This window comes from Phoenix dactylifera, unplaced genomic scaffold, assembly GCF_009389715.1.
Source record: "Phoenix dactylifera cultivar Barhee BC4 unplaced genomic scaffold, palm_55x_up_171113_PBpolish2nd_filt_p 000046F, whole genome shotgun sequence".
NCBI lineage: Eukaryota > Viridiplantae > Streptophyta > Magnoliopsida > Arecales > Arecaceae > Phoenix > Phoenix dactylifera.
The window spans coordinates 1818874-1846489 of record NW_024067669.1 but is presented as its reverse complement, the minus strand read 5'-3'; the positions used below and the strand labels follow the sequence as shown (position 1 = coordinate 1846489).

Genomic DNA, 27616 nt, shown 5'->3' with positions numbered 1-27616 from the left:
TGCACAATTGATGCAGGACTAAATACATTGCCCCCATGGAGCCTTAACAACCTTCCTCAAAAAATAAAAAAAAAAAAGTTATGATTAAACACTTGAAAATTTTTTGGGCTACTTCCCTTAAAAAAAAAAAAAATTGGGCTACTTATAACTAGGGCAGCTTTTAACATTATGGATATGAAGCATGGCTAGACACTAAAGCTATTCATCTTATTTTATAGGTCAAAAGAAACCCAAGGCTTGGATAAGAATGATTGTTAAATGTAATGGTAGTAAGGGAGGAGAACTTTTTTAAATAGTCTGCAAGAGCTTTCACCTTAACATGAGATTGTTGGTTGTTTGTTACATGCCAGGGTGTGACAACAACTTGGCAAAGGCTAAGGGCGTCCTATTTGGAGAATCCTCTTTTTGGTGGTCTTTTATTTTGCTTCATGAACAAGCATCCAAGGCACATGTTTATGTAACCCTTTATAACCCTTTACCAAGCTAAGCATCCCCTTTATCTTTTTTGCAATTATTCCTGCTCAATCGCAACCCATGTGAAGTTATTCGGTACCAAATTCCACCTTGGCACTAAATATATACGAAGCAAAATATGGCGCATGCTGAATTAAGATACATGATTTCTACCCTCTCTTTTTTATACTAACATCATATTAACCTTTTTGTTCTCTCGCAGCCATGCACTTGTTGTTGAAGAAGGAACCGGTGACTTAACATAACCAGATCTTCCAGACCCACAAGAACTAGGAAATTTTAGTATCCTTTGTGGGGTCGTACGGTATTATTGTGGATAGCTGCCATATTATTTCCAAGACGGATGGTTCTTCTTCATCACTGTGATACATTTTGCTCATCTCCGAAATGAATGATGTGGTTGCTATCTGTGATGGTACTGCACAAAAGAGGAAAAGAATTCGATGGGAAACTACAGTAAAAAACTAGAATTGCCTATAAGAAAACTGACATGCTGGCAGATTTCTGAATATTTATGCACAAAACAGGATCCTCTGTGGTGCGACTTTTGCATGATAAAGTACGGTACTATCTTGGATAGCTGCCATATCATCCATCTCGAAGACAGACGATTCTCCTTCATTAGTGCGACACACCATGTATAGTATCGTATTTCAAGAATAAATAAAAGTTGCCTATCTCGAAAGTGGAGGATATGGCTGCTACCTGTGATGGCACTGCACAAAAAGAGGATCCGGATGCTTGGATGGATACGAAGGGGATCTGTATCTCAATGGTCTTCGCGGATGCCATGCCAGGGAGAATTCGACATGGCATGCATATTTCTCCGTATACAGATGGTAAGGTGGTCGCCATAAAAACGCCGCATGAAGTGGATCCAAAAATCAGACTGATCAACTAATAAATGAGCTGGTCATGCTGTCTCAAATCAATCACTGGAACATCGAAAATTTATTGGGCTGTTGCCGGGAAACTGAGGTCACTTTGCTGATTTATGAACTCATTCCAAACGGAAATTTATAAAAGGACTGCACGATTGTGTGGCAGTGGAAACTCTAATTTCATAAAATGATCGCCTCCAAATATAGTTATAATGTGAAGAAAAGAAAAGGAAAAAGAAAAAAACAATCCATACACGAACATTTTGTATTGGTCACCCAAAAATCTCAGGGTGATCATATGATTCAGTGGTATGATTATATAATTACAATGTGAAGAAAACTATACTGACATTACTGTTTGATAAAATTCCTGAGCAGAGCAGAGGCAGAAATATGCGTACCATGCACTGAAGAGAGAGGCAAAAACTATCTGAAGTAAAGGGTTCGGAGATGTATTTGTAGTATTATTAGACCCTTTCTCCCGAGCGCTATGGCGAGGCTCCGCCTTGGGTGCCATCCATCACCCTACCCCGTGTCAAATTCTAGTCCACATATATCTAAACTATAGTTTAATTTAGGATAACCAAATCATTCCAGCAACAGAAAAAACGATACACAACTTTTCTACAATGCCTTCAATCACAGTATATTTACTGCTGATACTTCTTATAGACCCCCCATTATGGGGTAACATAGATGATCCCAGCACTCATAGAAGATCTGTTATTATTTGAGACGACTTGGTAAGACAGGAAGATAAAGTTGCTTCTTAGACCTCTGGATGCACTCAAATAAGAAATAATATCATCGCATAATGTCGAATGGCTGCATAGCATGCACCGAAGAATCATCCTCACCATGCATACGACTCGGGATCGGGCATTCAGCTCCCTTCAACAGACACTCTCCCTCCTCTTCATTCTCTTCGATCCATGGATGTTGGTGAAATCTTCGCATCCCTTCTAGTTCCACTGCAACTTCTTTCATGGCGGGCCTCTCTTCTCCCATCAAGCTGAGGCAACGCTTGGCAAGCTCTGCAACTGCAACGAGCAGCTCCGGCGATCCTTCATCGACCACACGATCCTCCAAGGTCGGAAAAAGTCGGCCATCCTTCAAGCATGATTTGAAATGTATGGTAAGATTCCTGCATTCCGTTGGCCTTGTCGAAGCCACGGGTTTCTCACCTGTTAGGAGCTCCACAAGAATCACTCCAAAGCTATAGACATCACTCTTGTCCGTGAACTGAGCAGTGTGGAAGTACTCTGGATCCAAGTAACCGAAGGTCCCTCGTACCAACGATGTAAGACCATTTCGGTCGAACGGAACCAACCTCGACACTCCAAAGTCAGAAACTTTAGCAGTGTAGTTGTCATCCAGGAGAATGTTGCTGGACTTGACATCTCTATGAATGATGGCTATGGAGGCCTCCGAGTGCAGATAAGCCAACGCTCCTGCAATTTCTGCAGCAATCCTCAAACGGGCCTCCAAGGACAAGGAGGCCTTGCAATCTTCATCATGGATATGATGGGAAAGAGTTCCATTAGGCACGAATTCGTAAACTAGCAAGGGGACTCTAGTCTCCAGACAGCATCCAAGAAGCTTCACCACATTCCTATGGTTGATATGGGAAAGAACAACCACCTCATTTATAAACTGCTCGATCTCATCGTCATCCGTGATCTTTGATTTCTTGATAGCAACAACTATTTGATCTGGTAGAATTCCTTTATAGACTGTCCCAGCGCCACCTTGGCCAAGGATACGACTTTCCTTATAGTTATCGGTAGCCATTTCGAGCTCCTCCATTGTGAACATCCTTGTCGCTGGAGCACCGCCCTCGAGAGAGGAGACCTGCTGTCGTAACAAAAGACCTCCATTTTTTTGGAAAAACTTCTCCTTGAGCTCGATGAGTCTTTTCTTCTTGATGATCCAGTATAACCAAGAACATAGAATGATTAGAAACACCAGACCGAATGCTCCACCTGCAAGAATATATATACAGTACAAAAGAAAGCTTATAAATTTACGAGATCAAGCTCGCTCTATCTATCATCCGTATTATATTCAATGATGAAACTATTCAATATATGTTTGCTATGGTTGGATTTAGAGTGCATTACCTAGAGCCAAATAAACGAGCTTCCATATGGATTTGCATCCGCTTCCATCTTTTCTCCCATCACCATATTTGTCCCAGGGACATGAGCAAGTATAGTTTCCAGGCGTGTTCTTGCATCGACTCACGCAGGAAGTTTTATTCATACACTCGTCAATGTCTAGCGAGCAGCCATCAAAAAGTATGTAAGTACTTTAGTAAGTCGAAATTAGAGCTCAAAAAGGTCAGAGACCTGATATGATAAATTGCAGTCCCTCAACCGGCCCGGAGAGACAAACTGCTGGTCCTTGTCATGGAAGAATGAGACTACTGTCATAAGAAATCCCTTCTTTTACGTTTATCCATAAAATGTTACGTTGTTGCAAGTGAAGAAATGTTCAAAGTAATAAGCAATTGCCGGAATTCATGTTATATCTTTGTTATACAACAACAGAAATGCTTTCGTAAAGTGATGGTCAGAAATTATCATGGAAATTTTGCACAGAAAACACTTCCTTAAATGCAAGTAATTAGGTGGCACGTTGTAACTAGTTATCTTGGAAAACCGAAACTTGTCATGGAAATTTTGCACTAGAAAGCATCAATTATTTTAGTTGCAGGACGTGGTTTTTTTTTTTCCAAATAAAAACCATTATGACCTTTTTTGACCTTTATTCCCCTATCGGTATGATCACTGCAAGCGTATATTTAATTAAATGTAAGTCAAAATGTATTATATCAGACTAAACTACATCCTCGTAGTTGACCCAATACAACCATCTCATTTGCAAACCTAAATGATATCAAATTCATGAAAAAGCTACCTGGGCTGCACCAGTTACGTACCAATTCGAAAATGATAGGGCAACATGAAATTTTTTTTAGATGTGTACGTAAAAAAAAAAAAGTAATTATAAGAAACCAAAAACACCACCATAGCCGGTCCCAAGCACAACAAGCAAGATGGATGGTTGATGTTAGGTTGATAGCTGGTTGTAAAAATATATCAATAACCATAAAATGGATTCCAAAATGATCCACATGAATATTGGAGCATCTCCTGCCCCACGCGATGTGCCATAACCTGATCTGATTATTGTGACAAATGGGCAATTAAATCTTTTTATTTATGAAATTAACTCTTTCTTTAATGCTGGGCTCTAAAAAATTTTATTGATCTATTAGACAGAAAGTTAATTAATCTATTAGGATTCATATGGTTAAGTGTGAGGAGGAATAAACTAGATTCTAGCTATAACATAAACTGAATTCTAGTTCGTAATAGAATTAGAAAAGATCCCGACTAATTCTCTAACTCTTCCTTAAAATACCGGACTCTATGGTTAAAACAAAAAAAAAAAAGAGAAAATAACATTGAGTTTCAACCAGATTCCAGCTCATAAAAAAGCATATTGAAAAAATCCGGTTCCAATAACCTATTCTCTCTTTCCTAAAATATTATGATTTTTTCCTGTTACAAAAAATTGCGGACTTCAAATAAAAGTATTTTAGTAAAACAAATAAATCAAGATCATTCATATTTTAAAAGAATTCCATATATCTCAAATAATTATCTTTGATCATCCCACGGGCATTGCACATGTGTATACTAGTATATAAAGTAGGATGTCAACGCTCGTTGTGGGGAATAGAGTGATGATCTCATATTTTTTGCTTTATTTTATCCTATCAAAATTTACATGTACCCACGGTCATTTTTTTTTCAAAGCTACCCATTTATGGATATGCTGTAGACCTGAGTTCGATCACCAATTTTACAATATGTTTAGATCTGTTGTAGACATGAGTTCAGGTTGTATCTTTCGCACGAAAAAAATAATTCATCTTTATCTGTGATGTCAACTGTTGGATCGTGCAATAGCTACTTCGAGATTCATATAGGTGCATATGATTTGGTAGTTGGCACTGTAAAAAAGGATCAATTATTATTTCACGCAAAAAATACAACCCGAACTCTCTCGTGGGTCGATGAGTCAAGCCCATCAAAATCAAGGCTCCAGCTGCATCTTCCGCGTAAAAAACATGATTCGCGTGAATTATTGGACCGTGCAACAATCGCTTTTGCGAGTGGATAAAAGCAAAATTAGGAATACTTTGAGATCCGTGCAATTTGTGATTCAATGATTGAAGCAGGGGATCAACTATCATGACTTTAATTATAATATATGTTTGTGAAATTATAATATATGTAGACGCCACCGGCCGGTTTTTTCAAAAACAAAAAAAACAAAAAAAAAAAAAACATCAAAGGGAAAAATTAAAAAAAAATCAAGCAACTAGCAGGACCGCAGATTTAAGCGCACTTATGGGTTAAAAGCAGTGGGGCCTCAAAAGAAGAAGTATTACCTTGGCATCCATCTTCCATATAAGGATTGCCCTCAAACCCTACGGAGCAATTGCACCGGTATCCCGGCCCATTTGTAGAGTTCAAGCAAAGGCTGTGCTTGGCCTTGCACGCGAACGCCGGGCTGCTCGTGCTCGCCTCCTCGCAGCTCTGGTTCCCTATCGCCCAGTCCAGCGTTACTGGGACGTTCGTCAGGTTTCTAAGATACGAGAAGCTGGAGACGCTGAAGTTGAGCCACCCCTCGTCGGCCAAGAAGCCGTAGCTGCAAGGATTGAAATCCCAGCAATTGGTGTGGTTCATGGGGCCATCGACGATGACTTCGAAGGCCGTGAGGCCCTTCGGAATCGGCGTTTCGCAGCAGCCGATGCCAGCACATGTGCCACTGGGGATGTTCCTGGTGCTGTTGCACGAAGTAATGCACCCGGTCTTCAGCCCCAACTCGTCATCTCTGAGAACTGCTAGAGTATCGCACCCAACTGCCATGAACTTGTTCCGGGAATCGGAGAACTTGTACGGCATGCCGGTTATGTTGATGGATGGGATGTTGTAGTCGTTGTCCTTGCCGTCCTTACTGTAGCAGTCCTGGGCCATGTATTGGTTGACGACCAGCAGGCCCTCGGTAAGGTTGATTTTTACAACGTCGATGTTGGTGTCGCTGAGATAGGCCACGGACTCGTTGCAAGTGATGTCGAAGCCTTCCATGAAGCAGCCCTTGCCGATGCCGAACGGGTAGGGAACGGTGACGTTCCCGCACTTGGCTTGGCAGCCGTGCAAGGCATCTGGCGTGGCTGCCGCCGCTGCGGCCAGGACGCTTGCCAGCCGAAGAAGAAGCGCTGCTGCCCAAACCATACTTCACCCTTCACACGGGTCTTCGCCGGTGTCAAGCTCCGGCCGCGTCCTTCTTTACTCTGTTGATCATAGGAGGGTGGGTGCTAGGCCTTAGTATATATGTGGATGAAACCCAAGCAAATTGCAATGAAGTCTTCCAATGTTGCAATCGAATTACGAGTTGCTGTCAGCTGCCTCGACAAAGAAAAGAAAGCAACGTCCGACTCCCCGGTGGGCGACCCAGTCAATTATCCACCAGATACTTTCAAAGACTGTCCTTTACCGCTTACAAATGATCTAGAACACATGCTGAAAGAACTCACAGAGAAAGGCATGGCCGCATGATTTTGAAGAACCCCACATCTCCAGCTAGCTGCTACCCTGAACGCTCTGGCGTTGCTATGCTTCACATGACTTGCAAGGGAAAGAGACAGAACGAGATGGTCTCCGGCAACGCCACGCCCCACTTCGGCGCCCCATTGACCTCCATGCGGCGACCAGGTCCGGACTTGAACCCCTCGTGGAGGCCGTGGGGAGAGGGGCACGACCTCGTCGAGGCCGTGGGGAGAGGGGCACGTCGCGACCCCTCTCCCGTGCCCCGTACACGTACGAGGGACTGTACGTAGGAGCCGCATGGCGCCGGTCCGAACCCGCTTGGAGAGGGGGAAGACCACGGCCCTTTGTGCCCAAACATCACCACCACGTCCTCCACTATGCGCGTGCCCTCTTCCGATGGCCAGGGTTCCAATTTACATACAGAAATACTTTTCAACGTCTGTCTACATGCCGAAAGAGACATATGCTAGGAAACACATGGAAAGTTTCTCCTGCCACCCTCCAGATCGGGTTGTTTCTTTCGCGCGAAAGAAGGATCCAGCTTCTTTCGCGCGAATCCACCGTTCGATCACTCACAGCACAACTCTCAAAGACTCTGTCAATCGGTGGGTGATCCGACGGAACGTGTGTTAACTGGACACACCAGCAATTATAAAACAGTAAAGGCAAAATTAAACTCAAACAAATTACATAATAAAGGATCAAGTAGTTGCTGAAAAATCTAGAGTATATTTAGCAAAACTAGAGAAAAAACAGGAGAAGAGAGGCAGCCATACAATTCAGCTGTTACTTTTCTCTAATTTTTTTTGGAGAATTTACTTTTCCATCCCTCTAAAGACTCCACTGTAACAAAAAGTCCTTGTTAATTAAATCTAAAACAACCGGTCCAGAAACTTTCCAAACTGTAATTCCCGGTCCCTGAGCCCCTTTTATTTTGAAATAAGATACCGAAAATGCCCCTTCCCTCATGATCTCCCATCCTTCCGAAGAAGAAAAATTTCAAAGACTTTCCGAACTGTAATCTCCGAGCCGCGGCTGCTGCCGACCGCGGCCTGCCCCTCCCGCGGCCGCCGCCGGCCCGGCTCGCCTCCTCCCGAGCCCCCTCCCGCGGCCGCGCCGCCGGGAATGCCTCCGCCCCCGCCCCCATGGTGGGAAGGTGCCGAAGAAGAGGAAGAAGGGCGCCGTCCCGCATCCTGCGGCTGTCGCCGGCCACGGCCCGCCCTCCTCCAGCGTCTGCCATGGCCCAGCCCCTTTCCGGCACCGCCGGCCTCGCAGAAAGAGAAGAAAGAAGAAGAAGGGAAGAAGAGAAGAAAAAAAAGAAAAAGAAAAGAAAAAGTTTGAACTAGGGTCGACTCCTGCTCTACTGAGGTCGACTCGTGAGAATCTTGGGTCGACTCGCTCACTTCTACAACAATTTTCTAAGAACACTTAACTGTGTGCACAGTCCTGTTAACTGTGTTCGCAGACAACTTAACTGTGTGCCGCCAGCTCGCGGAAGGAGAAAAAAGAAGAAAGAAGAAGAAGGGAAGAAGAGAAGAAAAAAAAAGAAAAAAAAAAGAAGAAAAAAAGGAAAAAATAAAAATAAAGTTAAATAAGCTTGGAACAATTAAATAAGTTTGGAATACACTTAATCTAACATGACACACAGTTAAATAAGCTTGGAACATATTTAAATCATCCCGGAACACACTTATTCTACCCCAGAACACAGTTATTTCGACTGTGCACACAGTTAAGTGTTATTAGAAAATTATTGTAGACTTATGCTGAGCTGGGGTCAAGCTGGGGTCGACCCCTGAAGAGCTGGAGTCGACCCCTAAAGATATGGAGTCGACCCCTGAAATCAGGCAGAAAAACAGCTCTCTGGAAAGCCTGAGAGAGTCGACTCCAGGTGAGCAGGGGTCGACTCGTGCTATTAAGGGGTCGACTCCACGTGAGCAGGGGTCAACCCCAGGTCTGTGAACACAGTTAAGTTGTATGTGAACACAGTTAACTTGTCTAGGAACACAGTTAAGTTGTCTGTGAACACAGTTAACTTGTCTAGGAACACAGTTGTTTAGGAACACAGTTAAGTTGTTTGGGAACACAGTTAACTTGTCTGGGAGCACAGTTAAGTTGTCTAGGAACACAATTAATTTGTCTAGGAACACAGTTAACTTGTCTAGGAACACAGTTGTTTAGGAACACAGTTAACTTGTCTAGGAACACAGTTAACTTGTCTAGGAACACAGTTGTCTAGGAACACAGTTAAGTTGTCTGTGAACACAGTTAAGTTGTTTAGGAACACAATTATCTAAGAATACAGTTAACTTGTCTAGGAACACAGTTAAGTTGTCTGTGAACACAGTTAACTTGTCTAGGAACACAGTTGTTTAGGAACACAGTTAAGTTGTTTGGGAACACAGTTAACTTGTTTGGGAACACAGTTAACTTGTTTGGGAACACAGTTAATTTATCTAGGAACACAGTTAACTTGTCTAGGAACACAATTAATTTGTCTAGGAACACAGTTGTCTAAGAACACAGTTAAGTTGTCTGTAAACACAGTTAACTTGTCTAGGAACACAGTTGTCTAGGAACACAGTTAAGTTGTTTGGGAACACAGTTAACTTGTCTAGGAACACAGTTAACTTGTCTAGGAACACAGTTGTCTAGGAACACGTTAAGTTGTCTGTGAACACAGTTAACTTGTCTAGGAACACAGTTGTTTAGGAACACAGTTAAGTTGTTTGGGAACACAGTTAACTTGTCTGAGAACACAGTTAAGTTGTCTAGGAACACAGTTAATTTGTCTAGGAACACAGTTAACTTGTCTAGGAACACAGTTAACTTGTCTAGGAACACAGTTGTCTAGGAACACAGTTAAGTTGTCTGTGAACACAGTTAACTTGTCTAGGAACACAGTTGTCTTGGAACACAGTTAAGTTGTTTGGAAACACAGTTAACTTGTCTAGAAACACAGTTAACTTGTCTAGGAACACAGTTAATTTGTCTAGGAACACAGTTGTCTAGGAACACAGTTAACTTGTCTAGGAACACAGTTGTCTTGGAACATAGTTAAGTTGTTTGGGAACACAGTTAACTTGTCTAGGAACACAGTTAACTTGTCTAGGAACACAGTTAATTTGTCTAGGAACACAGTTGTCTAGGAACACAGTTAAGTTGTCTGTGAACACAGTTAACTTGTCTAGGAACACAGTTGTCTAGGAACACAGTTCAGTTGTTTGGAAACACAGTTAACTTGTCTAGGAACAAGTTGTCTAGGTACATAGTTAAGTTATCTAGGAACACAGTTAACTTGTTTGTGAACGCAGTTAACTTGTCTAGGAACACAGTTAATTTGTCTAGGAACACAGTTGTCTAGGAACACAGTTAAGTTGTCTGTGAACACAGTTAACTTGTCTAGGAACACAGTTGTCTTGGAACACAGTTAAGTTGTTTGGGAACACAGTTAACTTGTCTAGGAACACAGTTAACTTGTCTAGGAACACAGTTAACTTGTCTAGGAACACAGTTAATTTGTCTAGGAACACAGTTAAGTTGTCTATGAACACAGTTAACTTGTCTAGGAACACAGTTGTTTGGGAACACAGTTAACTTGTCTAGGAACACAGTTGTCTAGGTACATAGTTAAGTTATCTAGGAACACAGTTAACTTGTTTGTGAACACAGTTAACTTGTCTAGGAACACAGTTAATTTGTCTAGGAACATAGTTGTCTAGGAACACAGTTAAGTTGTCTGTGAACACAGTTAATTTGTCTAGAAACACAGTTGTCTAGGAACACAGTTCAGTTGTCTGGGAACATAGTTAACTTATCTAGGAACACAGTTGTCTAGGTACATAGTTAAGTTATCTAGGAACACAGTTAACTAGTTTGTGAACACAATTAACTTGTCTAGGAAAGCCTGAGAGTCGACTCCAGATGAGCAGGGGTCGACTCGTGCTGTTAAGGGGTCGACTCCAGATGAGCAGAGGTCGACTCCAGGTCTGTGAACACAGTTAAGTTGTCTGTGAACACAATTAACTTGTCTAGGAACACAGTTAACTTTATTTTTATTTTTATTTTATTTTCTTTTCTTCTTTTTCTTTCATTTTCTTTTCTTTTCTTTTCTTTTTCTTTTTTTTTTCTTCTCTTCTTCCCTTCTCCTTCTTTCTTCTTCCTTCTCCTCTCGCGAGGCCGGCAGCTACGGAAGGGGGTCGGACGGTGGCGGCCACAGGATGGGGCCACCGGGGGGGCAGCGGCTCCTCTTCTTTGGCACCTCCCCACCGTGGGGGCGGAGGTATTTCCGGCGGCGCGGAAGGGGGCAGCGGGTGCGGGAGGGGGCGGGCTGTGGCCGGCGGTAGGCGCGGGAGGGGGTGGGCCGTGGCTGGCGGCTGCCTTTTTCTTCTCCTTCTTCGGTGGGAATGGGAGAGGCGGGGGCATTTTGGTCCCATAAAGCAATGTTGAAATATATATGGACCGGTTGTTAAACAACCGGTCAACAGGGATTTAATGTTAAAGTTCGGTCAATAAATGGACCGCTGAGCAAGTTCCCCTTTTTTTTTTACGGCATGTTCATGCCTCTTTAAGTTATTTTCATTTCCAAAACACAACTTGCTCTCGAAGTCTTGCAATCTTAGCCACCCATTCTAATCATATTTTGACTCAAGTTAACAAAAGTAACTATGGTAAATATAAAATAGAATTTAATTTAATAGCACATTAACCATAACAAGGTGAATCCTTCTTAGGGGCATCAATGGGTCAGATCGGACCGGGTCATAAATGATCCCGACCCAACCCGGTTTCTTATTCGGGTCTTAACGTTGAATCCAAATCCAATCCAATAGAAAATCTGGTCGGATCGGATCGGGTTAGGTCCATTGCTAAAATTTCTGACCCAACGAGTCATTCTGGTCGAGACGGGTCCATCTATAATCTAGTCCCAACCCAAAAAATTCGGATCCGGGTGAGGTCTCAACTCAAAATTACGTGATTTGTTTTGATAACTTAATTTGTTCTACAATCTATTAGCCATAGTTAGGAAAGATCTGCTCAATGTATTCTCTGCCCTATTTAAGCACTAACTATTCAAATCTAATCACAAGTACTACAATCGGCCCGTGGTTAGCTAACCTCTCTCGTTTTCATTCAAATCTGGAAGGTATTTTTTAGAAACCTTAAACCTGTATATATACCTAAGATCTGCTCATATGGTTTCTCACATACTCTCCATATTTACGCCTTGACGTCCTCGTCAGGCTAAGGGTTCAAATCTATTCAAATCTAATTGCAAACACCATGATTGCTCCGTGGTCAGCCTCAATGAGCCCATAGGCCATAAGTCGAATCTGCTCTGATACTACTTATAACAATCTTACCTCATCCAAAAAAACTAGCCGGAAGATGTTATTTGGATTTTTTGATTTTGTATAAGTACCCAAGATCTACCCAGTGCACGCTTTTATGAGTCCTCATATTTCTAACATCCGAGAGCCACGTTGTTTCCATTTGACAAAAGGATATATATATATATATATATATATATATATATATATATATATATATATATATATATATATATAGTTGTTTCCATTTGACAAAAGGATATATATATATATATATATATATATATATATATATATATATATATATATATATATATATATATATATATATATATATATATATATATATATAATTATAATTATAATTATAATTATAAAAACAACGGAAAAGAAGAAGAGGGGTGGGGGGGGGGGGGGGGGGGGTGGTTAGACCGACGCTTTTAAATGCTAATGCCTGTGATTCACGGAGTTGATGTAATAGCAGAGGAGAAGAGATCATGGAACAATTACAGTATGAGAATTTCCTCATTCTCTCTTTTCAGAACCGCAGAATAGGGTATCTGGAGGATAGAAGCCGGCATATTATGGGAGAAGAGGTTGATTCATGGTGTTTGGGCTGCGTAAGTTTCGGTAGACCAAGGGCTGAGGATGAAGGAGACAGCACAGGCCGGTCCTTCTCAGTTGAACCATGACCTAGGAGGTGGCGATTAATATCGCAGACGGGTAGAAGTAATTAAGACCAATCACAAACAGACAAAGTGCCCCTATCATTCATGGAAATGATCATGGAATGGTTTCACTGGGCTCTCGTCTTGGCGTTCCCACGAAGGAGAATTCTGATGGAATACAACCACTAGCACAACCGATGGATGTAGGTGACCTTGGCCACGTGGACGTCATCTCGGAAGTCGGAAGGCAAAAGGAGAAATAAAAGCTTCTCCTAATAGATCACGATGCGGCACAGGATGGGTCCCCATTGCACCTGGAAGTCAAGGTTTTAATAGTAGAAGATTGTGTTGAATCCCCTAGGAAAGTATTCGGCAAGACCAACGGGAAGAGGCCGGCTTCTGTCGGTCAAGTTAATCCCATTTGGAAGTTGGTCGAGCCTAACCAATCTGGACATCATGAGTTCAGACCCTCTGCTTATTTTTTTCTTTGGTAAACTGGAATCATTAAACGGATCTAGAATAAATACATCCATGAGCATTTGAAAATAAAAAATCTATTATTAATACACTTGGTGTTGGCAGGTAATGGCATGAAATTATTAGGTTTTATTACTTCTCTTTTCTGTAGAGTAACTTTGTTCTCCATGTTTTAGTATTTGGTATCATTGTTTAGTTATATTTGTATCAAATTCTTAGATCATATGTTTTTATTCTAAATGATGATTCCAATACTCCATCATTCTTGTGTAGGACATAGCATCCAAAATAATGTCTTTTTCACAACAGGGACCAGGTGTTGTCTGTATCCTCTTGGCTAATGATCATATCTCTACACTGACTCTTTGCCAGCCAGCAACAGGGATCTGTATCTTTCGCTTGCCGACCTCCGGATCGGGTTGTATCTTTCGCACGAAAGAAGGATCCAACATCTTTCGCGTGAATCCACCATTAGATCACCCATAGCACGGCTCTCAAAGACTCTGTCAACCTGTAGATGATCCGACGAAAGGTGAATCCTTCTAGAGGTACAAATGAGTCGGATCAAACCGAGTCATAAGTGACACCGATCCAACCTGGTTTCTTGTTCGGTTCTAAAGTTGGACCCAAAGCCAATCTAATAAAAGATCGGGCCAGGTCGAATTAGGTCCATTGCTAAAATTTCTAACCCAACAGGACATTCGGGTTGGATCCATCTATAATTCGGTCTCAATCCAAAAAATTTGGATCTCGATTGGATCCCAACCCAAAATTATATGATTTGTTTTGATAACTTAATTTGTTCTACAATCTATTGGCCATAATTAGGAAAGAGGAAAAATGATTTCAGTATATAAGGCTAAAATGAGGATATATGCAGAGTAGTACCGCATGTGGTTATGCAAAACTCTACAATATACAGATATATTGCACCTTCTTGTGTTCCTTAGGCTTATTATCTTGTTGATAATCATTATCTTATTATTAATACACCTGGTGTTGGTATGTAATGGTATAAAATTATTAGGTTTTATTGCTTCTCTTTTTGCGGAGTTACTTTGTTCTCCATATTCTGGTGTTTGGTATTCATTGTTTAGTTATATTTCTATCAAATTCTCAGACTACATTAGGTAACTTTAAAATTAATTAAAATCATAAGTTTTTATTCTAAATGATGATTCTAATGCTCCATCATTTTTGTGCAGGACATAGCATCCAAAATAATGTTTAAAAAATCTAATAGCCGGATGTGGATTTTCTTTCTAAGCATTACCAAAATGGTTTCTATTATAATCTATTATGATATTTTGTATCTTTTGAGCTTTATTTTGCTTAAACATGCATACATGCACGCATGCGTGTGTGTCTATATATATATATATATATATATATATGTTCGATTCAACTGAGAGATATTTTGAGCCTTATTTTGTTTAAACATACATTCATACATATATGCATATATAAATATTTATATACTTGATTCAGCTAGAGATATTGAGATATCTTATAAGCTCACCATTCTATTTCTTTTATTTTTCTATTTTTAGGTGATGAGAAGTATAGAGCTCAAATTGGGTTAGGGGGGTGTGCTCTGGAGGATTAGAATATAGTGCGTTTCCTATGCTAGATGAAGCAATTATCTTGGAAAAGTGATGGAATATGAATCTTGGAGCACATCAATGGATGCACATCGCAGGAATTAATAATGGACATCTTTTCAAAAGCTCGGAGATCATTTGCTTACGATGAAGCTGCTGTCTCTGGCGTGTCCGCCCCGCCGAGGTCTGAACGAGTTGTTTTCTCTTTTAACTTGAGAGGTTTGCCATTGACAAAGGATTCAGTGATCTTGATGGTAGGGACCAGCCGGTTCCGGTCGTCTCCAAGTGTGTTATTTTCCCAGTCAGATGTGGTCCGTAAGCATGGATTTGTAGTCTTTGTTTTGAATAAAGGGGAGGCGAAGAAAAACGGCACCCATGATTTATTGGAAGGATGGAATTAAACGTCGAGTTACATGAGTAAGATTAGAGACAGCATCCCCCTGTGATACAGATTACGCGGCGGGGACCAGGGCAAACATGCGAGAGACTATCAGTTACGGAGACAAAGTCGTATACATCATCATTGACACAGCAAGAGGAAGAAAAACACCATGCGTAGCAGCGCTCAAAGCTCAGGTCTTCCTTCCATCGTGGATCCAGGGGGACCGTGGAAGGGCTTTCCAGCTGCAGGTTTAATCTTTCTCCGATATTTCAGGACATAAGGCTATGAAAGAAACAATTTAATTCCTTTCTTGACTGGTAAGCAGCCTTTGCTTTGAAGGATAATTGCTTACCGCACCAATCCAACGGGCTGAATCCAGACATGGCCCGCATTTTGCCGGCCGGTGCACGCAAGACCTCATCCCGGGCACTTCAAGATCTTCTGCTCTGGATGCCAAGTGTTTAGGATGGGATTCGGTTAGATGTCAGGCCATTGTGCATATGCATGATTCAGACTAATCAGACTGATCAACTAATAAATGAGCTGGTCATGATGTCTCAAATCAATCACTGGAACATCGAAAATTTATTGGGCTGTTGCCGGGAAACTGAGGTCCCTTTGTTGGTTTATGAACTCATTCCAAACGGAAATTTATAAAAGGACTGCACGGTTGTGGCACTGGAAACTCCAATGTCATAAAATGATCGCCTCCAAATATAATTATAATGCAAAGAAAAGAAAAAGAAAAAGAAAGAAATGATCCATCGAACATTTTGTATGGGTCACCCAAAAATCTCAGGGTGATTATGATTCAGTGGTATGATTATATAATTACAATGTGAAGAAAACTATACTGGCATTACTGTTTGATAAAATTCTTGAGCAGAACTGAGACAGAAATATGCGTACCATGCACTGAAGAGAGAGGCAAAAACTAGCTGAAGTAAGGGTTCGGAGACGTATTTGTAGTATCATTAGACCCTTTCTTCCGAGCGCTATGGCGAGGCTCCGCCTTGGGTGCCAACCATCACCCTACCCCCTGTCAAATTCTAGTCTACATATATCTAAACTATAGTTTAATTTAGGATAACCAAATCATTCCAGCAACAGAAAAAAACAGATACAACTGCTCTACAATGCCTTCAATCACAGTATATTTATTGCTGATACCTCATATAGACCCCCATTATGGGGTAACAAAGATGATCCCGGCACTCAAGAGAAGATCTGCTGTTACTTGAGACAACTTTGTAACGCAGGAAGGTAAAGTAGCTTCTTAGACCTCTGGATGCACTCAAAAAAGAAATAATATCATCGCATAATGTCGAATGGCTGCATAACATGCACTGAAGAATCATCCTCGCCAAGCATACCTCTCGCGGTCGGGCATTCAGCTCCCTTCAACAGAATCTCTCCCTCCTCTTCATTCTCTTTAATCCACGGGTGCTGGTGAAATCTTCGCAACCCCTCTAGCTCCATTGCAACTTCTTTCATGGCAGGCCTCTCTTCTCCCATCAAGCTGAGGCAATGCTTGGCAAGCTTTGCTACTGCAGCGAGCAGCTCCGGCGAGCCTTCATTGACCACACGGTCCTCCAAGATCTGGAAAAGGCGACCATCCTTCAAACATGATTGGAAATGCATGGCAAGATTCCTGCATTCCGCTGACCTTGTCGAAGCCACGGGCTTTTCACCTGTTAGGAGCTCCACAAGAATCACTCCAAAACTGTAGACATCACTCTTGTCCGTGAACTGAGCGGTGTGGAAGTATTCTGGATCCAGGTAACCGAAAGTCCCTCGTACCAACGATGTAAGACCCTTTAGGTCAAAGGGAACCAACCTCGACACTCCAAAATCAGAAATTTTAGCAGTGTAATTATCATCTAAGAGAACATTGCTGGACTTGACATCTCTATGAATGATAGGTATAGAGGCTGCCGAGTGCAGGTAAGCCAATGCTCCTGCAATTTCTGCAGCAATCCTCAAACGGGCCTCCAAGGATAAGGAGGCCTTGCGATCTTCGTCATGGATATGATGGGAAAGAGTTCCATTGGGCACGAATTCATAAACTAGCAAAGGGACTCTAGTCTCCAGACAGCATCCAAGAAGCTTCACCACATTCCTATGGTTGATATGGGAAAGAACAACCACCTCATTTATAAATTGCTCGATCTCATCGTCATTCGTGATCTTTGATTTCTTGATAGCAACAACTGCTTGATCTCGTAGAATTCCTTTATAGACTGTCCCGGCGCCGCCTTGGCCAAGGATGCGGCTTTCCTTATAGTTACCGGTAGCCATTTCAAGCTCCTCCATTGTGAACATCCTTGTCGCCGGAGCACCGCCCTCGAGCGATGAGACTTGCTGTCGTAACAAAAGACCTCCATTTTTTTCGAAAAACTTCTGCTTGAGCTCGATGAGTCTTTTCTTCTTGATGATCCAGTATAACCAAGAACATAGAATGATCAGAAACACCAGACCGAATGCTCCACCTGCAAGAATATATATACAGTATAGAAGAAAGCTTATAAATTTACAAGATCAAGCTCGCTCTATCTATGATCCGTATTATATTCAATGATGAAGCTATTCTATACATGTTTGCTATGGTTGGATTTAGAGTGCATTACCTAGAGCCAAATAAACGAGCTTCCATATGGATTTGCATCCGCTTCCATCTTTTCTCCCATCACCATATTTGTCCCAGGGACACGAGCAAGTATAGTTTCCAGGCGTGTTCTTGCATCGACTCACGCAGGGAGAATCAATTGTACACTCATCAATGTCTAGCGATCGAGCAGCCATCAAAAAGTATATAAGTACTTTAGTAAGTCGAAATTAGAACTCAAAAAGGTCAAAGACCTGATATGATAAATTGCAGTCTCTCAACCCGAAGAGACAAACTGCCGGTCCTTGTCATGGAAGAATGAGACTACTGTCATAAGAAATCCCTTCCTTTACGTTTATCCATAAAATGTTACGTTGTTGCAAGTGAAGAAATGTTCAAAGTAATAAGCAATTGCCGGAATTTATGTTATATCTTTGTTATACAACAACAGAAATGCTTTCGTAAAGTGATGGTCAGAAATTATCATGGAAATTTTGCACAGAAAACACTTCCTTAAATGCAAGCAATTAGGCGGCACGGAGTAATGATCTTTTATTGTTATGGGGAATGGAGTGATGATCTTTTATTTTTGGTTTATTTTGTCCTATCAAAATTTGCATATACTCAAGTCATATTTTTTTTAAAAAAAAAAGCTACCCGTATATGGATATGCTGTAATCCTGAGTTCGATCTCCATCCGATTCAGTAGAGAATTTGGATTTTTTTTTCAGGGACACAATGCAAATTTTACAATATGTTTAGACCAGTTATAGACCCGAGTTTGGGTTGTTTCTTTCACACGAAACAATGATTCACTTTAATCTGTGATGTCAACCGTTGGATCGTGCAATAACTACTTCGAGATCTATGTAGATGAATGAAAGAGAAGTTCAGAATGGTTTGACATATGTGCATGACATGATTCAATAGTTGATATCGTGAAAAAAAGATAAATCATTCTGAAACCTTTTTCCGCTTGCTGGCCAAGGAAGAGAGAAACCTTCATCCCTTCCAAAAGATACGGCCCGAGCTCTAGTAGACCCTCTTTTGAGGCAGTTCCGATGGAAAAATCAAAATTCAAGCTGCATCTTTCATGTGAAAAAATGATTCACCTTCTCTTGTGACATGAATCGTTGGACCGTGACCGCTTCCCGATGTGTGCAGGTAGATGGAAGCAAAGTTAGGAGTACTTTGAGATCCGTGCAAGGTGCATTCCAATGATTGAGATTGTAAAGAAAAGATCTACTATCATGACTTTAATTATAATTTATGTTTGTGAAATTATTGAAAGAACTATGTTTTCATTTCATAAACTCAATGAGATGATCCACGATAGCCACCGGCCGGTTTTTTCAAACAAAAAAAAAAAAGAAACCGAAAAGTGAAAAATAAAAAAAAAAGAATCAAGCAACTATCAGGACTGCAGATTCAAGTGTAATTATGGGTTAAAAGCAGTGGGGCCTCAAGAGAAGAAGCATTACCTCGGCATCCATCTTCTATATAAGGATTGCCTTCAAACCCTTCCAAGCAATTGCACCGATAACCCGGCCCATTAGTAGAGTTCAAGCAGCGGCTGTGCTTGTCCTTGCATGCGAACGCCGTGCTGCTCGTGCTCGCCTCCTCGCAAGTCCGGTCCCCAATCGCCCAGTCCAGCGTCACTGGGACGTTCGTCACGTTGCTGAGGTTGGAGAAGCTGGAGACGCTGAAGTTGAGCCACCCCTCGTCGGCCAAGAAGCCGTAGCTGCAAGGATTGAAACCCCAGCAATTGGTGTGGTTCATGGTGCTATCGATGACGACTTCGAAGTTCGTGAGGCCCTTGGGAATCGGCGTTTGGCAGCAGCCGATGCCAGAACACGTGCCAAGGGGGATGTTTCTGGTGTTGTTGCACAAAGTGAAGCACCCGGTCTGCAGCCCCGAGTCGTCATCCCAGAGATATGCTACAGTATCGCACCCAACTGCCATGAACTTGTTCCGGGAATCGGAGAACTTGTACGGCAGGCCGGTTATGTTGATGGATGGCTTGTTGTAGCTGTTGTCCTTGCCGTCCTCACTGTAGCAGTCGAAGGCCTTGAATTGGTTGACGACCAGCAGGCCCTCGGAGAGCTGGATCTCTACAACGTCGATGTTGCCGTCGCTGAGGTAGGGCACGGAGTTGTTGCAAGTGATGTCGAAGCCTTCCATGAAGCAGCCCTCACCGATGCCGAAGGGGTAGGGAATGGTGACGTTCCCGCACTTGGCTTGGCAGCCGGGCAAGGCATCTGGCGTGGCTGCCGCCGCTGCGGCCAGGACGCTTGCCAGCCGAAGAAGAAGCGCTGCCGCCCAAACCATACCTTCCTTCCTTCTTTTTCACCCTTCACAAGGGACTTCGCTGGCGTCAAGTTCCGGTGGGGGCTGGGCCTTGCTATATATCTAATTGAAACCAAAATAATTGGCAATGAAGTCTTCCGGTGACCAGGGTTCCAACTGGCATTTAACAATCGTTGCCAACTCCGTCTCGACAAAAAAGAAAGTTACCAACTCCATCCCCAACCGGCGACCCTGTCGGATATACAGCAAATACACTTCAACGTCTGTCTGTATGCCGAAAGAGACATGCTAGGGAATGCATGGAAAGTCTCGCCAGCCGGCCTCCGGATCGGGTTGTTTCTTTCGCGCGAAAGAAGGATCCAACTTCTTTCACATAATCCACCGAAAGAAGGATCCAACTTCTTGTTTATTTTGCTTAAACATACATACATATATGCATATATAAATATTTATATGCTTGATTCAGCTAGAGGTATAGGGATCTCTTATTAGCTCGCCTTTCTATTTCTTTTATTTTTCTATTTTCAGGTGATGAGAAGTAGCGCAAATTGGGCCAGGGGGGTGTGCTCTGGAGGATTAGAATATAGTGTGGTTCCTATGCTAGATGAAGCAATTATCTTGGAAAAGTGATGGAATATGAATCTTGGAGCACATCAATGGATGCACATCGCAGGAATTAATAATGGACTTCTTTTCAAAAGAAATGTTGAGGCTCCAATGATGCTCTTCCTCATCCACGCCAAGCATTCCTCCTCCTCCAACGGTGAAGCAGACCCCTCGAGGACCTGTGCTCTGCCGCTGGCCGCGGCCAGAGCCAGCGCTTTCAATTCGTCAGCGTCCATCCCAAGCCTTCCCCCCTCTTCCATCGTGGATCCAGGGGGACCGTGGAAGGGCTTTCCAGCTGCAGGTTTAATCATTCTCCGATATTTCAGGATATAACGCTATGAAAGAAACAATATATGCTCAGACTTTGTAGAGGCAACTAGTTGAACTGGAACATTCAGCAATCCGATATTGTAATGCGATATTCTGCAATCCGATATTCTTGTTGCTTGCTGGACCATGATTTATACATATTTTTCGTCACCAAAGCCAACGTCGCCGCATGAAGACCATTCCAACACCTCCGTCCAAGGACCTTCCGACTTTCAAGCACAAGCCTAATATCAAACTCACCATGCATCCTATTTATTAACAACTCACCTTGCATGACCATTTCATCGCCAAAAAAAAGGGAAAACAAAAAACTCAGGACCGAAGATTCGGTCTCCCTCAGTGCGCAAAAATAACTACAGTAATCACTGTGCGCTGAGGCTTGAACAACCTAGAGGACACGAGTCAGACGATGCCAAAACTGTTTTGCAGCACAAACACCCCCCCCCCCCCCCAACCCAAAAATAAATAAATAAATAAATAAATAAATTATTTTTAAAAAAAATAAAAGCAGACATCAGCACCTGACTAATTAAGAAACTGCTGACTTGATTATAAGAAGCTGAAGGTATATTATACACTCCTCGAATTTACACATTACACAATACCCATCGTGCTGGGTGACGTCTGCCCTTTGGGGATCCCTCCCATCCCAAAAATAGTCGGACCACCCGTATGTTAGCCAGCTTCTTCATGTATCTAATGAGCATATACAAAGAACGAAAAAATCAAGGGTGACCCATCAAAATCTAAGGCCGAAAGGGCCAATCTTCTGATTTACACTGTACATTGGGCCAATCAGATTCAACCATTAAGCTTTGCCAAGAAATGGCTGAGATTGTATTCATTTGCATACTGTGACTGATCCCAGAGCTCCTCGAGTCCACTTAGAATGGCTTTCAAGCCCCTTCCACCCGCCATGGATTTTGCATCTTGATTCCGGTCACCATTGGAGCTGCCCGAAAGTGCAGCACCCTGCTTCATGTTTTAACAGAAAACAGTTGAAGTGAGCAAAGTAGTTATATTCAATATTTTATTCTTTCCAAATGAATTTAGAACTGTAAATTACCTTTGGACAAAATCACAATAATATGGGAAAGTGGTAAAAGACTTGAGACTGTAAATTACCTTTCTGGCAGTTGATTCAGAAGTAAAGAGATCAAGCAACTGGTCAGTGTTCATTGTTTTCAAGCTAGCATTCTCTGCATTGATGATAGCATTAGCAACCGACACTTTGAACTTCTGGAGGCTCATGACTTTCTCTTCCAAAGTGCCTCGCATGATGAGACGATGGACATTCACGACTTTGCGCTGACCCAATCTATGAGCTCTGTCCATTGCCTGCAAAGACCGCCAGCGAAAATTAGCAAATGATTGGAGACAATAATGCCAATAAAGTACATTTTCTCCTAAGTTACCATAACACATTGCATGTAGAGGACGAGAGAAGCCTCTGAGAGCTATGAGAGAGAGAGAGAGAGAGAGAGAGATTATCAAGAAAAGACGAAAGAAACTATATGTATGAGATTTCAGCCTCCCATCTTACCATTGCGGTAAATATAAAATTGAGTACATGAATTGCATATCTGATGTATGTGTATGTGTATTATAATTTATGGAGGCAAATGATTTAAGGCCCTTTTGCTACTTGAACTTGCACTTCGGTCCCACCCTAAATGCCATAAAGCAACCATTTAGCTAGTTTCATTAGAAGTATGATAACCCAGAACCAGCCAAGCATATTGGCATGGCCTCCTGACCATTTAGCTAGTTTCATGAAAAGTGTGATAACCCAAACCAGCCAAGCATATCGTCATGGCCTCCTGACCATTTAGCTAGTTTCATTAAAAGTATGATACCCCAAAACCAGCCAAGCATATCGCCATGGCCTCCTAGACTTTCTTGAGAACAACAGTGTGAGCGACCAACATTTTCAAAGAACTTATGCGACAACTACTGAAGTCAAATACTAGGGGAAACAATTGCTGAGATTTGAAAACAGGATTCCATTTGGACAAGGGCGGACAAGGGCAACAGCTGGGCCATAGCCCTGCATGCATGCACAGTTCAAACATACACATACATGTAAGAATGTCCGATCGGATGAACAAGAGAACCTTCATTCATGAACTTATATCTGGCAGGAAGGAAATATTCTCTTTAATTCAAGGTGTCTTCCCAGCCCCTGCCTAACCCTGGCCACCTCAACCTATCCTCACCTATTTTTGGGCCTAGATATGCACTCAGTGTTGCCACTTGAAACCATTCTTTTTCGTCCCTCCCACGCCCTCCATTCTATTATAGACAAGGTTCACAATCTTTATACTAGGTACTATACCAGTTTGATACCAGGTTGGTACAATACCATATCGATACTCGATATGCAGAAACATACTAATACAATAATAGATCATTGTTTTTTTTATTTTTCATTTTTCATTTGTTATGGTTATTTCAAGGTTTAGGGATCATGGAAGTGTGATTTTAAGATCTAATGCTATTTTATATCATACTAGTTGTAGAGACCATATGATTGCTTGACAACTATACATCATAAATCACCCCATTTATTATCATGAATTATATAAAGTGGATCTACCTCTCTAAAAAATATTATATACTTCTAGGAATATTAAGGAATTTTATAATTTAATTTCACTTAATATATGCGGCAATTTATAAAATAATGTAAAAACTATGCATGCCCTAGAAAATGTCATAATTAGGAATATGTATTTCCATATTTTCATGATTTTAGTTGAATTAATGATGTTTTAAGTCGCTAAACATTTAAAAATTTGATAATGTGCATTGTAATGCAAATAATGGCTGAATTATTTCAGCAAATACTTCTAAATTATCTATAAAGAATAGTATTTTTTTATATTTTACTGATATTTAAGTACTTTTTAATCTAAAATCATATTTAATTATAAAATATTTAAAAAATAATTTTAGATCAATGTAGAACTCTATCAGGGGCACTACATATATTTTTTCAAACCCATTAAGTATGCCTTCATCACTACTTATTTTTAAAATTTATTTAAATTTGCACTCAGATTTGGGTAGCCATAATCATACCCAAATTTAAACAAATTGCTGCCAAAAAAAGATTGCTGGTAACATGCACACCACCAAAAGATGCTACCGACTTTTTATTTTCAAATATTATCTTTATCATTATATTTTACACCAAAAATATATTTTAATCGAAAAATTATATGATAAACAATAAACAATGGCTGAATTATTTCAGAAAATACTTCTAAATTATATATAAAGAATAGTATTTTTTTCATATTTTACTGATATTTAAGTAATTTTTAATCTAAAATAATATTTAATTATAAAATATTTAAAAATAATTCTAGATCAATGTAGAACTCTATCAAGGGCACTACATATATTTTTTCAAACCCATAAGTACGCCTTCATCACTACTTATTTTTAAAATTTATTAAATTTGAGCTCAGATTTGGGTAGCCATAATCATCCCCAAATTTAAACAAATTGCTGCCAAAAAAAAGATTGCTAGTAACATGCATACCACCAAAAGATGCTGCCGACGTTTTATTTTCAAATATTATCTTTATCATTATATTTTACACCAAAAATATATTTTAATCGAAAAACTATATGATAAACAATAAATTATGACCCTTTGATCCACACCACCATGCCAAAATAAAAAAAAATTCCATGATTTTCTCTCATTTATCTTTTTTGGGGTTTATTTCGAATAAAAAGAAAAAAAAAAAAAGAAGAATGAAGAGGGAGGGAATAATACCTGATTTTGGTCTGGATTGGGGCTCAAAAGCACAAAAAATCTCCTCCCCTGATTTACATCACCTTCCACCCTACCCTTCATGTTCTCAGTAGAAAAGAGAGGAGAAAGGCATTGGGATGCCTTCTCCATTTTTACTCATGGGAGGGCCTGGAACTACCCGAACCAAGTTGTACTGAGCGGACTCAGGCACGATTCCACTCGGCCCAGACTGGTTCAGGCCAAACAAAACCAGCAAACTGACCACAAGTCCAGTTTGGTTCCCACCAAACCAGGAGGTTCAAGTCAGTTTTGCAAAGCTCAATTATAGAGCATACTGGTAATCAAAAAAAGAAAAAAAAAGGATGAGGAAAAGAAAAAAAAGATTATAAATGAGGAATCAAGATTGAGGTCCAGATACATGCCAAGAAACAGCTATGTCCACAGACAAGTTCATATTTACAAGGCAGGACGCTACATCAATATTATCTATGGGTCCTCACTACTATAAACATTAACTTAAAGGTTGCTTGAACCAGCAAACTGACCACAGGTTCAGTTTGGTACACACCGAACCAGGACATGTGAAGCAAACTGACCACAGGTTCAGTTTGGTACCCACCCTCTGTACATATTTTATCATGTATTGCATAGACGTGAAGCAAAAATTTGCATGCTCCGATCACGGGATATGCCCCTTGTCCATTGAAACTTTGAATTCAGCTATTTGGCTTATAATTTGCACCTCAGATATGAATGCAGTTCCACATATCAAATTAATCTTCTTCATTTATCATTTGGACTTTCCAATCCTGAGTCTTGGAGGATTTAACTTTGGTAGCTTGAGCTTATCTAAATAAGCATTTATGTGCACTTTTGTTTACTACCAAATATCAATAGGTCATCCAAGTTCCAGTGCAAGCCAATCTCTACAACCTTAACAACAGTTGTCTTGGCAATGAAATAGATACCGGACATAAGGCTTCGCATCAAATAAGTCTTGTTGTAGGAGTGTCTTAGATTAGTCAAACTGTGAGGCATCAAGTTCACCCCATATAGCTACAATATTGCTTGCTCATTAAGGTTAAGATTGATGGCTATAATACACGGTTACGCATGCTGAGACACATGCAACAGTTCGAACACTTTCTCCAAACATCAGCAAGGCATCCTAGGCACTACTTTCAGAATTCAAGTGGAATCATAAAAGTGTATGCTCCCTATAAGTAGACTATAGTAAAAATACATCAAATAAACTATCAATACTTCATATAATGATGATTACGTAAAAAAGCTAGAATTGTTCTGAGCAGGGATTATATTGTCCATCATTGCCATACAGCATCTACATTGAAACCTTTGAATATGTCATTGACACGACGAGGATGTCTAACTCTATACCATGTAACAACTTATGCATATTGGCTCACACTTCAATACACATCAATGAAGGTCGATAAATACCAGTAAGGGTTTGGACCCTTCTTTCCCATTTTAATGTTGTACTTGAACATCCCAAGAAGACTTTGTTTCCATTCTACATGGCCAGAAATTAATACAATACTTTTTTCTTTTTTTTATTGGAATCAAAAGGCCCATCTATTGACTGTACACGATAACAGAAATTTTTCATTCTGCACAGAATCAAAGGCTAGAAATGAAAGCAACCAACAGCGTACAGGCTTCCTATTGTATTGACAGTATGTGTATAATATTTGAGGTACCTTGATGCATAACATAACTGCATGCATGCCCCTAAAGTTCACTTGTACAACAAATTATTTTAAAGATGTTGAGCTCCAAAAGCATAGATATATATGATGAATAATCCTAGACTTCTACAGATTATTCACAGAATATGTTTACTTGAATGAGACATATCTATAAACTAGTATAAAGCAATTCAAATTGGTCCTTTTAAAAACCTGAATGTAAAAGCATATGGTAGCATGTTGATTGCATATATTTTCTACATGTACACCAGTGCATACCAACCATTGGAAATAAAAAGGCATAATAACTGAATTGTAAATGGCATGATATGCAATACTTTAGCCCATGTTCATCAAGGAGAGCTGAAATGTAAAGAATACATATAATGTGTCATAAAACTCAAACTTCATGGTTAAATAAACCAATAATTTACTTGGGTGTTTTAAGTACTTTCAGATGGTACACTCATAATGGCTACCTGGACAAATTTTTGTGCAGACATGTCTGAAAAGGTCAAATTTAAATTTGATTTAGTTTATTTTTAATTTTTGATAATATATATGATTTTTCACTTGTAAGTCCTTACGCTTATGGGTTTAAATTCTATTATCTCCAGATCTCTCATATTAAACATGGATATTCAAGGTTCCTTTCATATTAAAATATACTTTCGCATTTAGGCTTGATGACTGATACAGAAACCATAAATCTTGCAACAAATGGGACATCCCTCTTCCACTGTAATATACACCTATGCTCAAATATATTAGAAACAAAATATACAGAACTCGAAGACAGGAAAGCAGAAAAAAAGTGTTTTGTCAGTAGTGCCAATGCAACCTTTCAAAAAATGCA

The 27616-nt window shown here is 40.6% G+C and overlaps 3 protein-coding genes across 3 annotated transcripts in view; all 3 read right to left on the bottom strand.

Moving 5' to 3' along the window:
• Positions 1–1601: 1601 nt before the first annotated feature.
• On the bottom strand, positions 1602–6716 carry LOC103713459 (putative wall-associated receptor kinase-like 16). The gene is made up of 3 exons (XM_026806644.1): positions 5818–6716; positions 3476–3631; positions 1602–3337 (listed from the first exon to the last, which is right to left on the bottom strand). Exons 1-3 carry the CDS (start codon positions 6662–6664, stop codon positions 2160–2162), a joined length of 2181 nt encoding a protein of 726 aa, XP_026662445.1. The 5' UTR covers positions 6665–6716; the 3' UTR covers positions 1602–2159.
• Positions 6717–16264: 9548 nt separating this feature from the next.
• On the bottom strand, positions 16265–20394 carry LOC113463020 (putative wall-associated receptor kinase-like 16). Its single transcript, XM_039116068.1, has 2 exons — positions 19485–20394; positions 16265–17926 (listed from the first exon to the last, which is right to left on the bottom strand). Exons 1-2 carry the CDS (start codon positions 20368–20370, stop codon positions 16749–16751), a joined length of 2064 nt encoding a protein of 687 aa, XP_038971996.1. The 5' UTR covers positions 20371–20394; the 3' UTR covers positions 16265–16748.
• A 1417-nt stretch (positions 20395–21811) lies between these two features.
• The window catches only part of LOC103711791 (TATA-binding protein-associated factor BTAF1), a 64253-nt gene continuing 58448 nt past the window's right edge, over positions 21812–27616 (bottom strand). Inside the window, exons 28-29 of the mRNA XM_008798074.4 lie at positions 22411–22623; positions 21812–22257 (exon numbers count right to left, since the gene is read on the bottom strand). Coding sequence (XP_008796296.2) covers positions 22087–22257; positions 22411–22623 — 384 coding nt within the window. The 3' untranslated portion in view covers positions 21812–22086. The remainder of the gene's footprint in view (positions 22258–22410; positions 22624–27616) is intronic.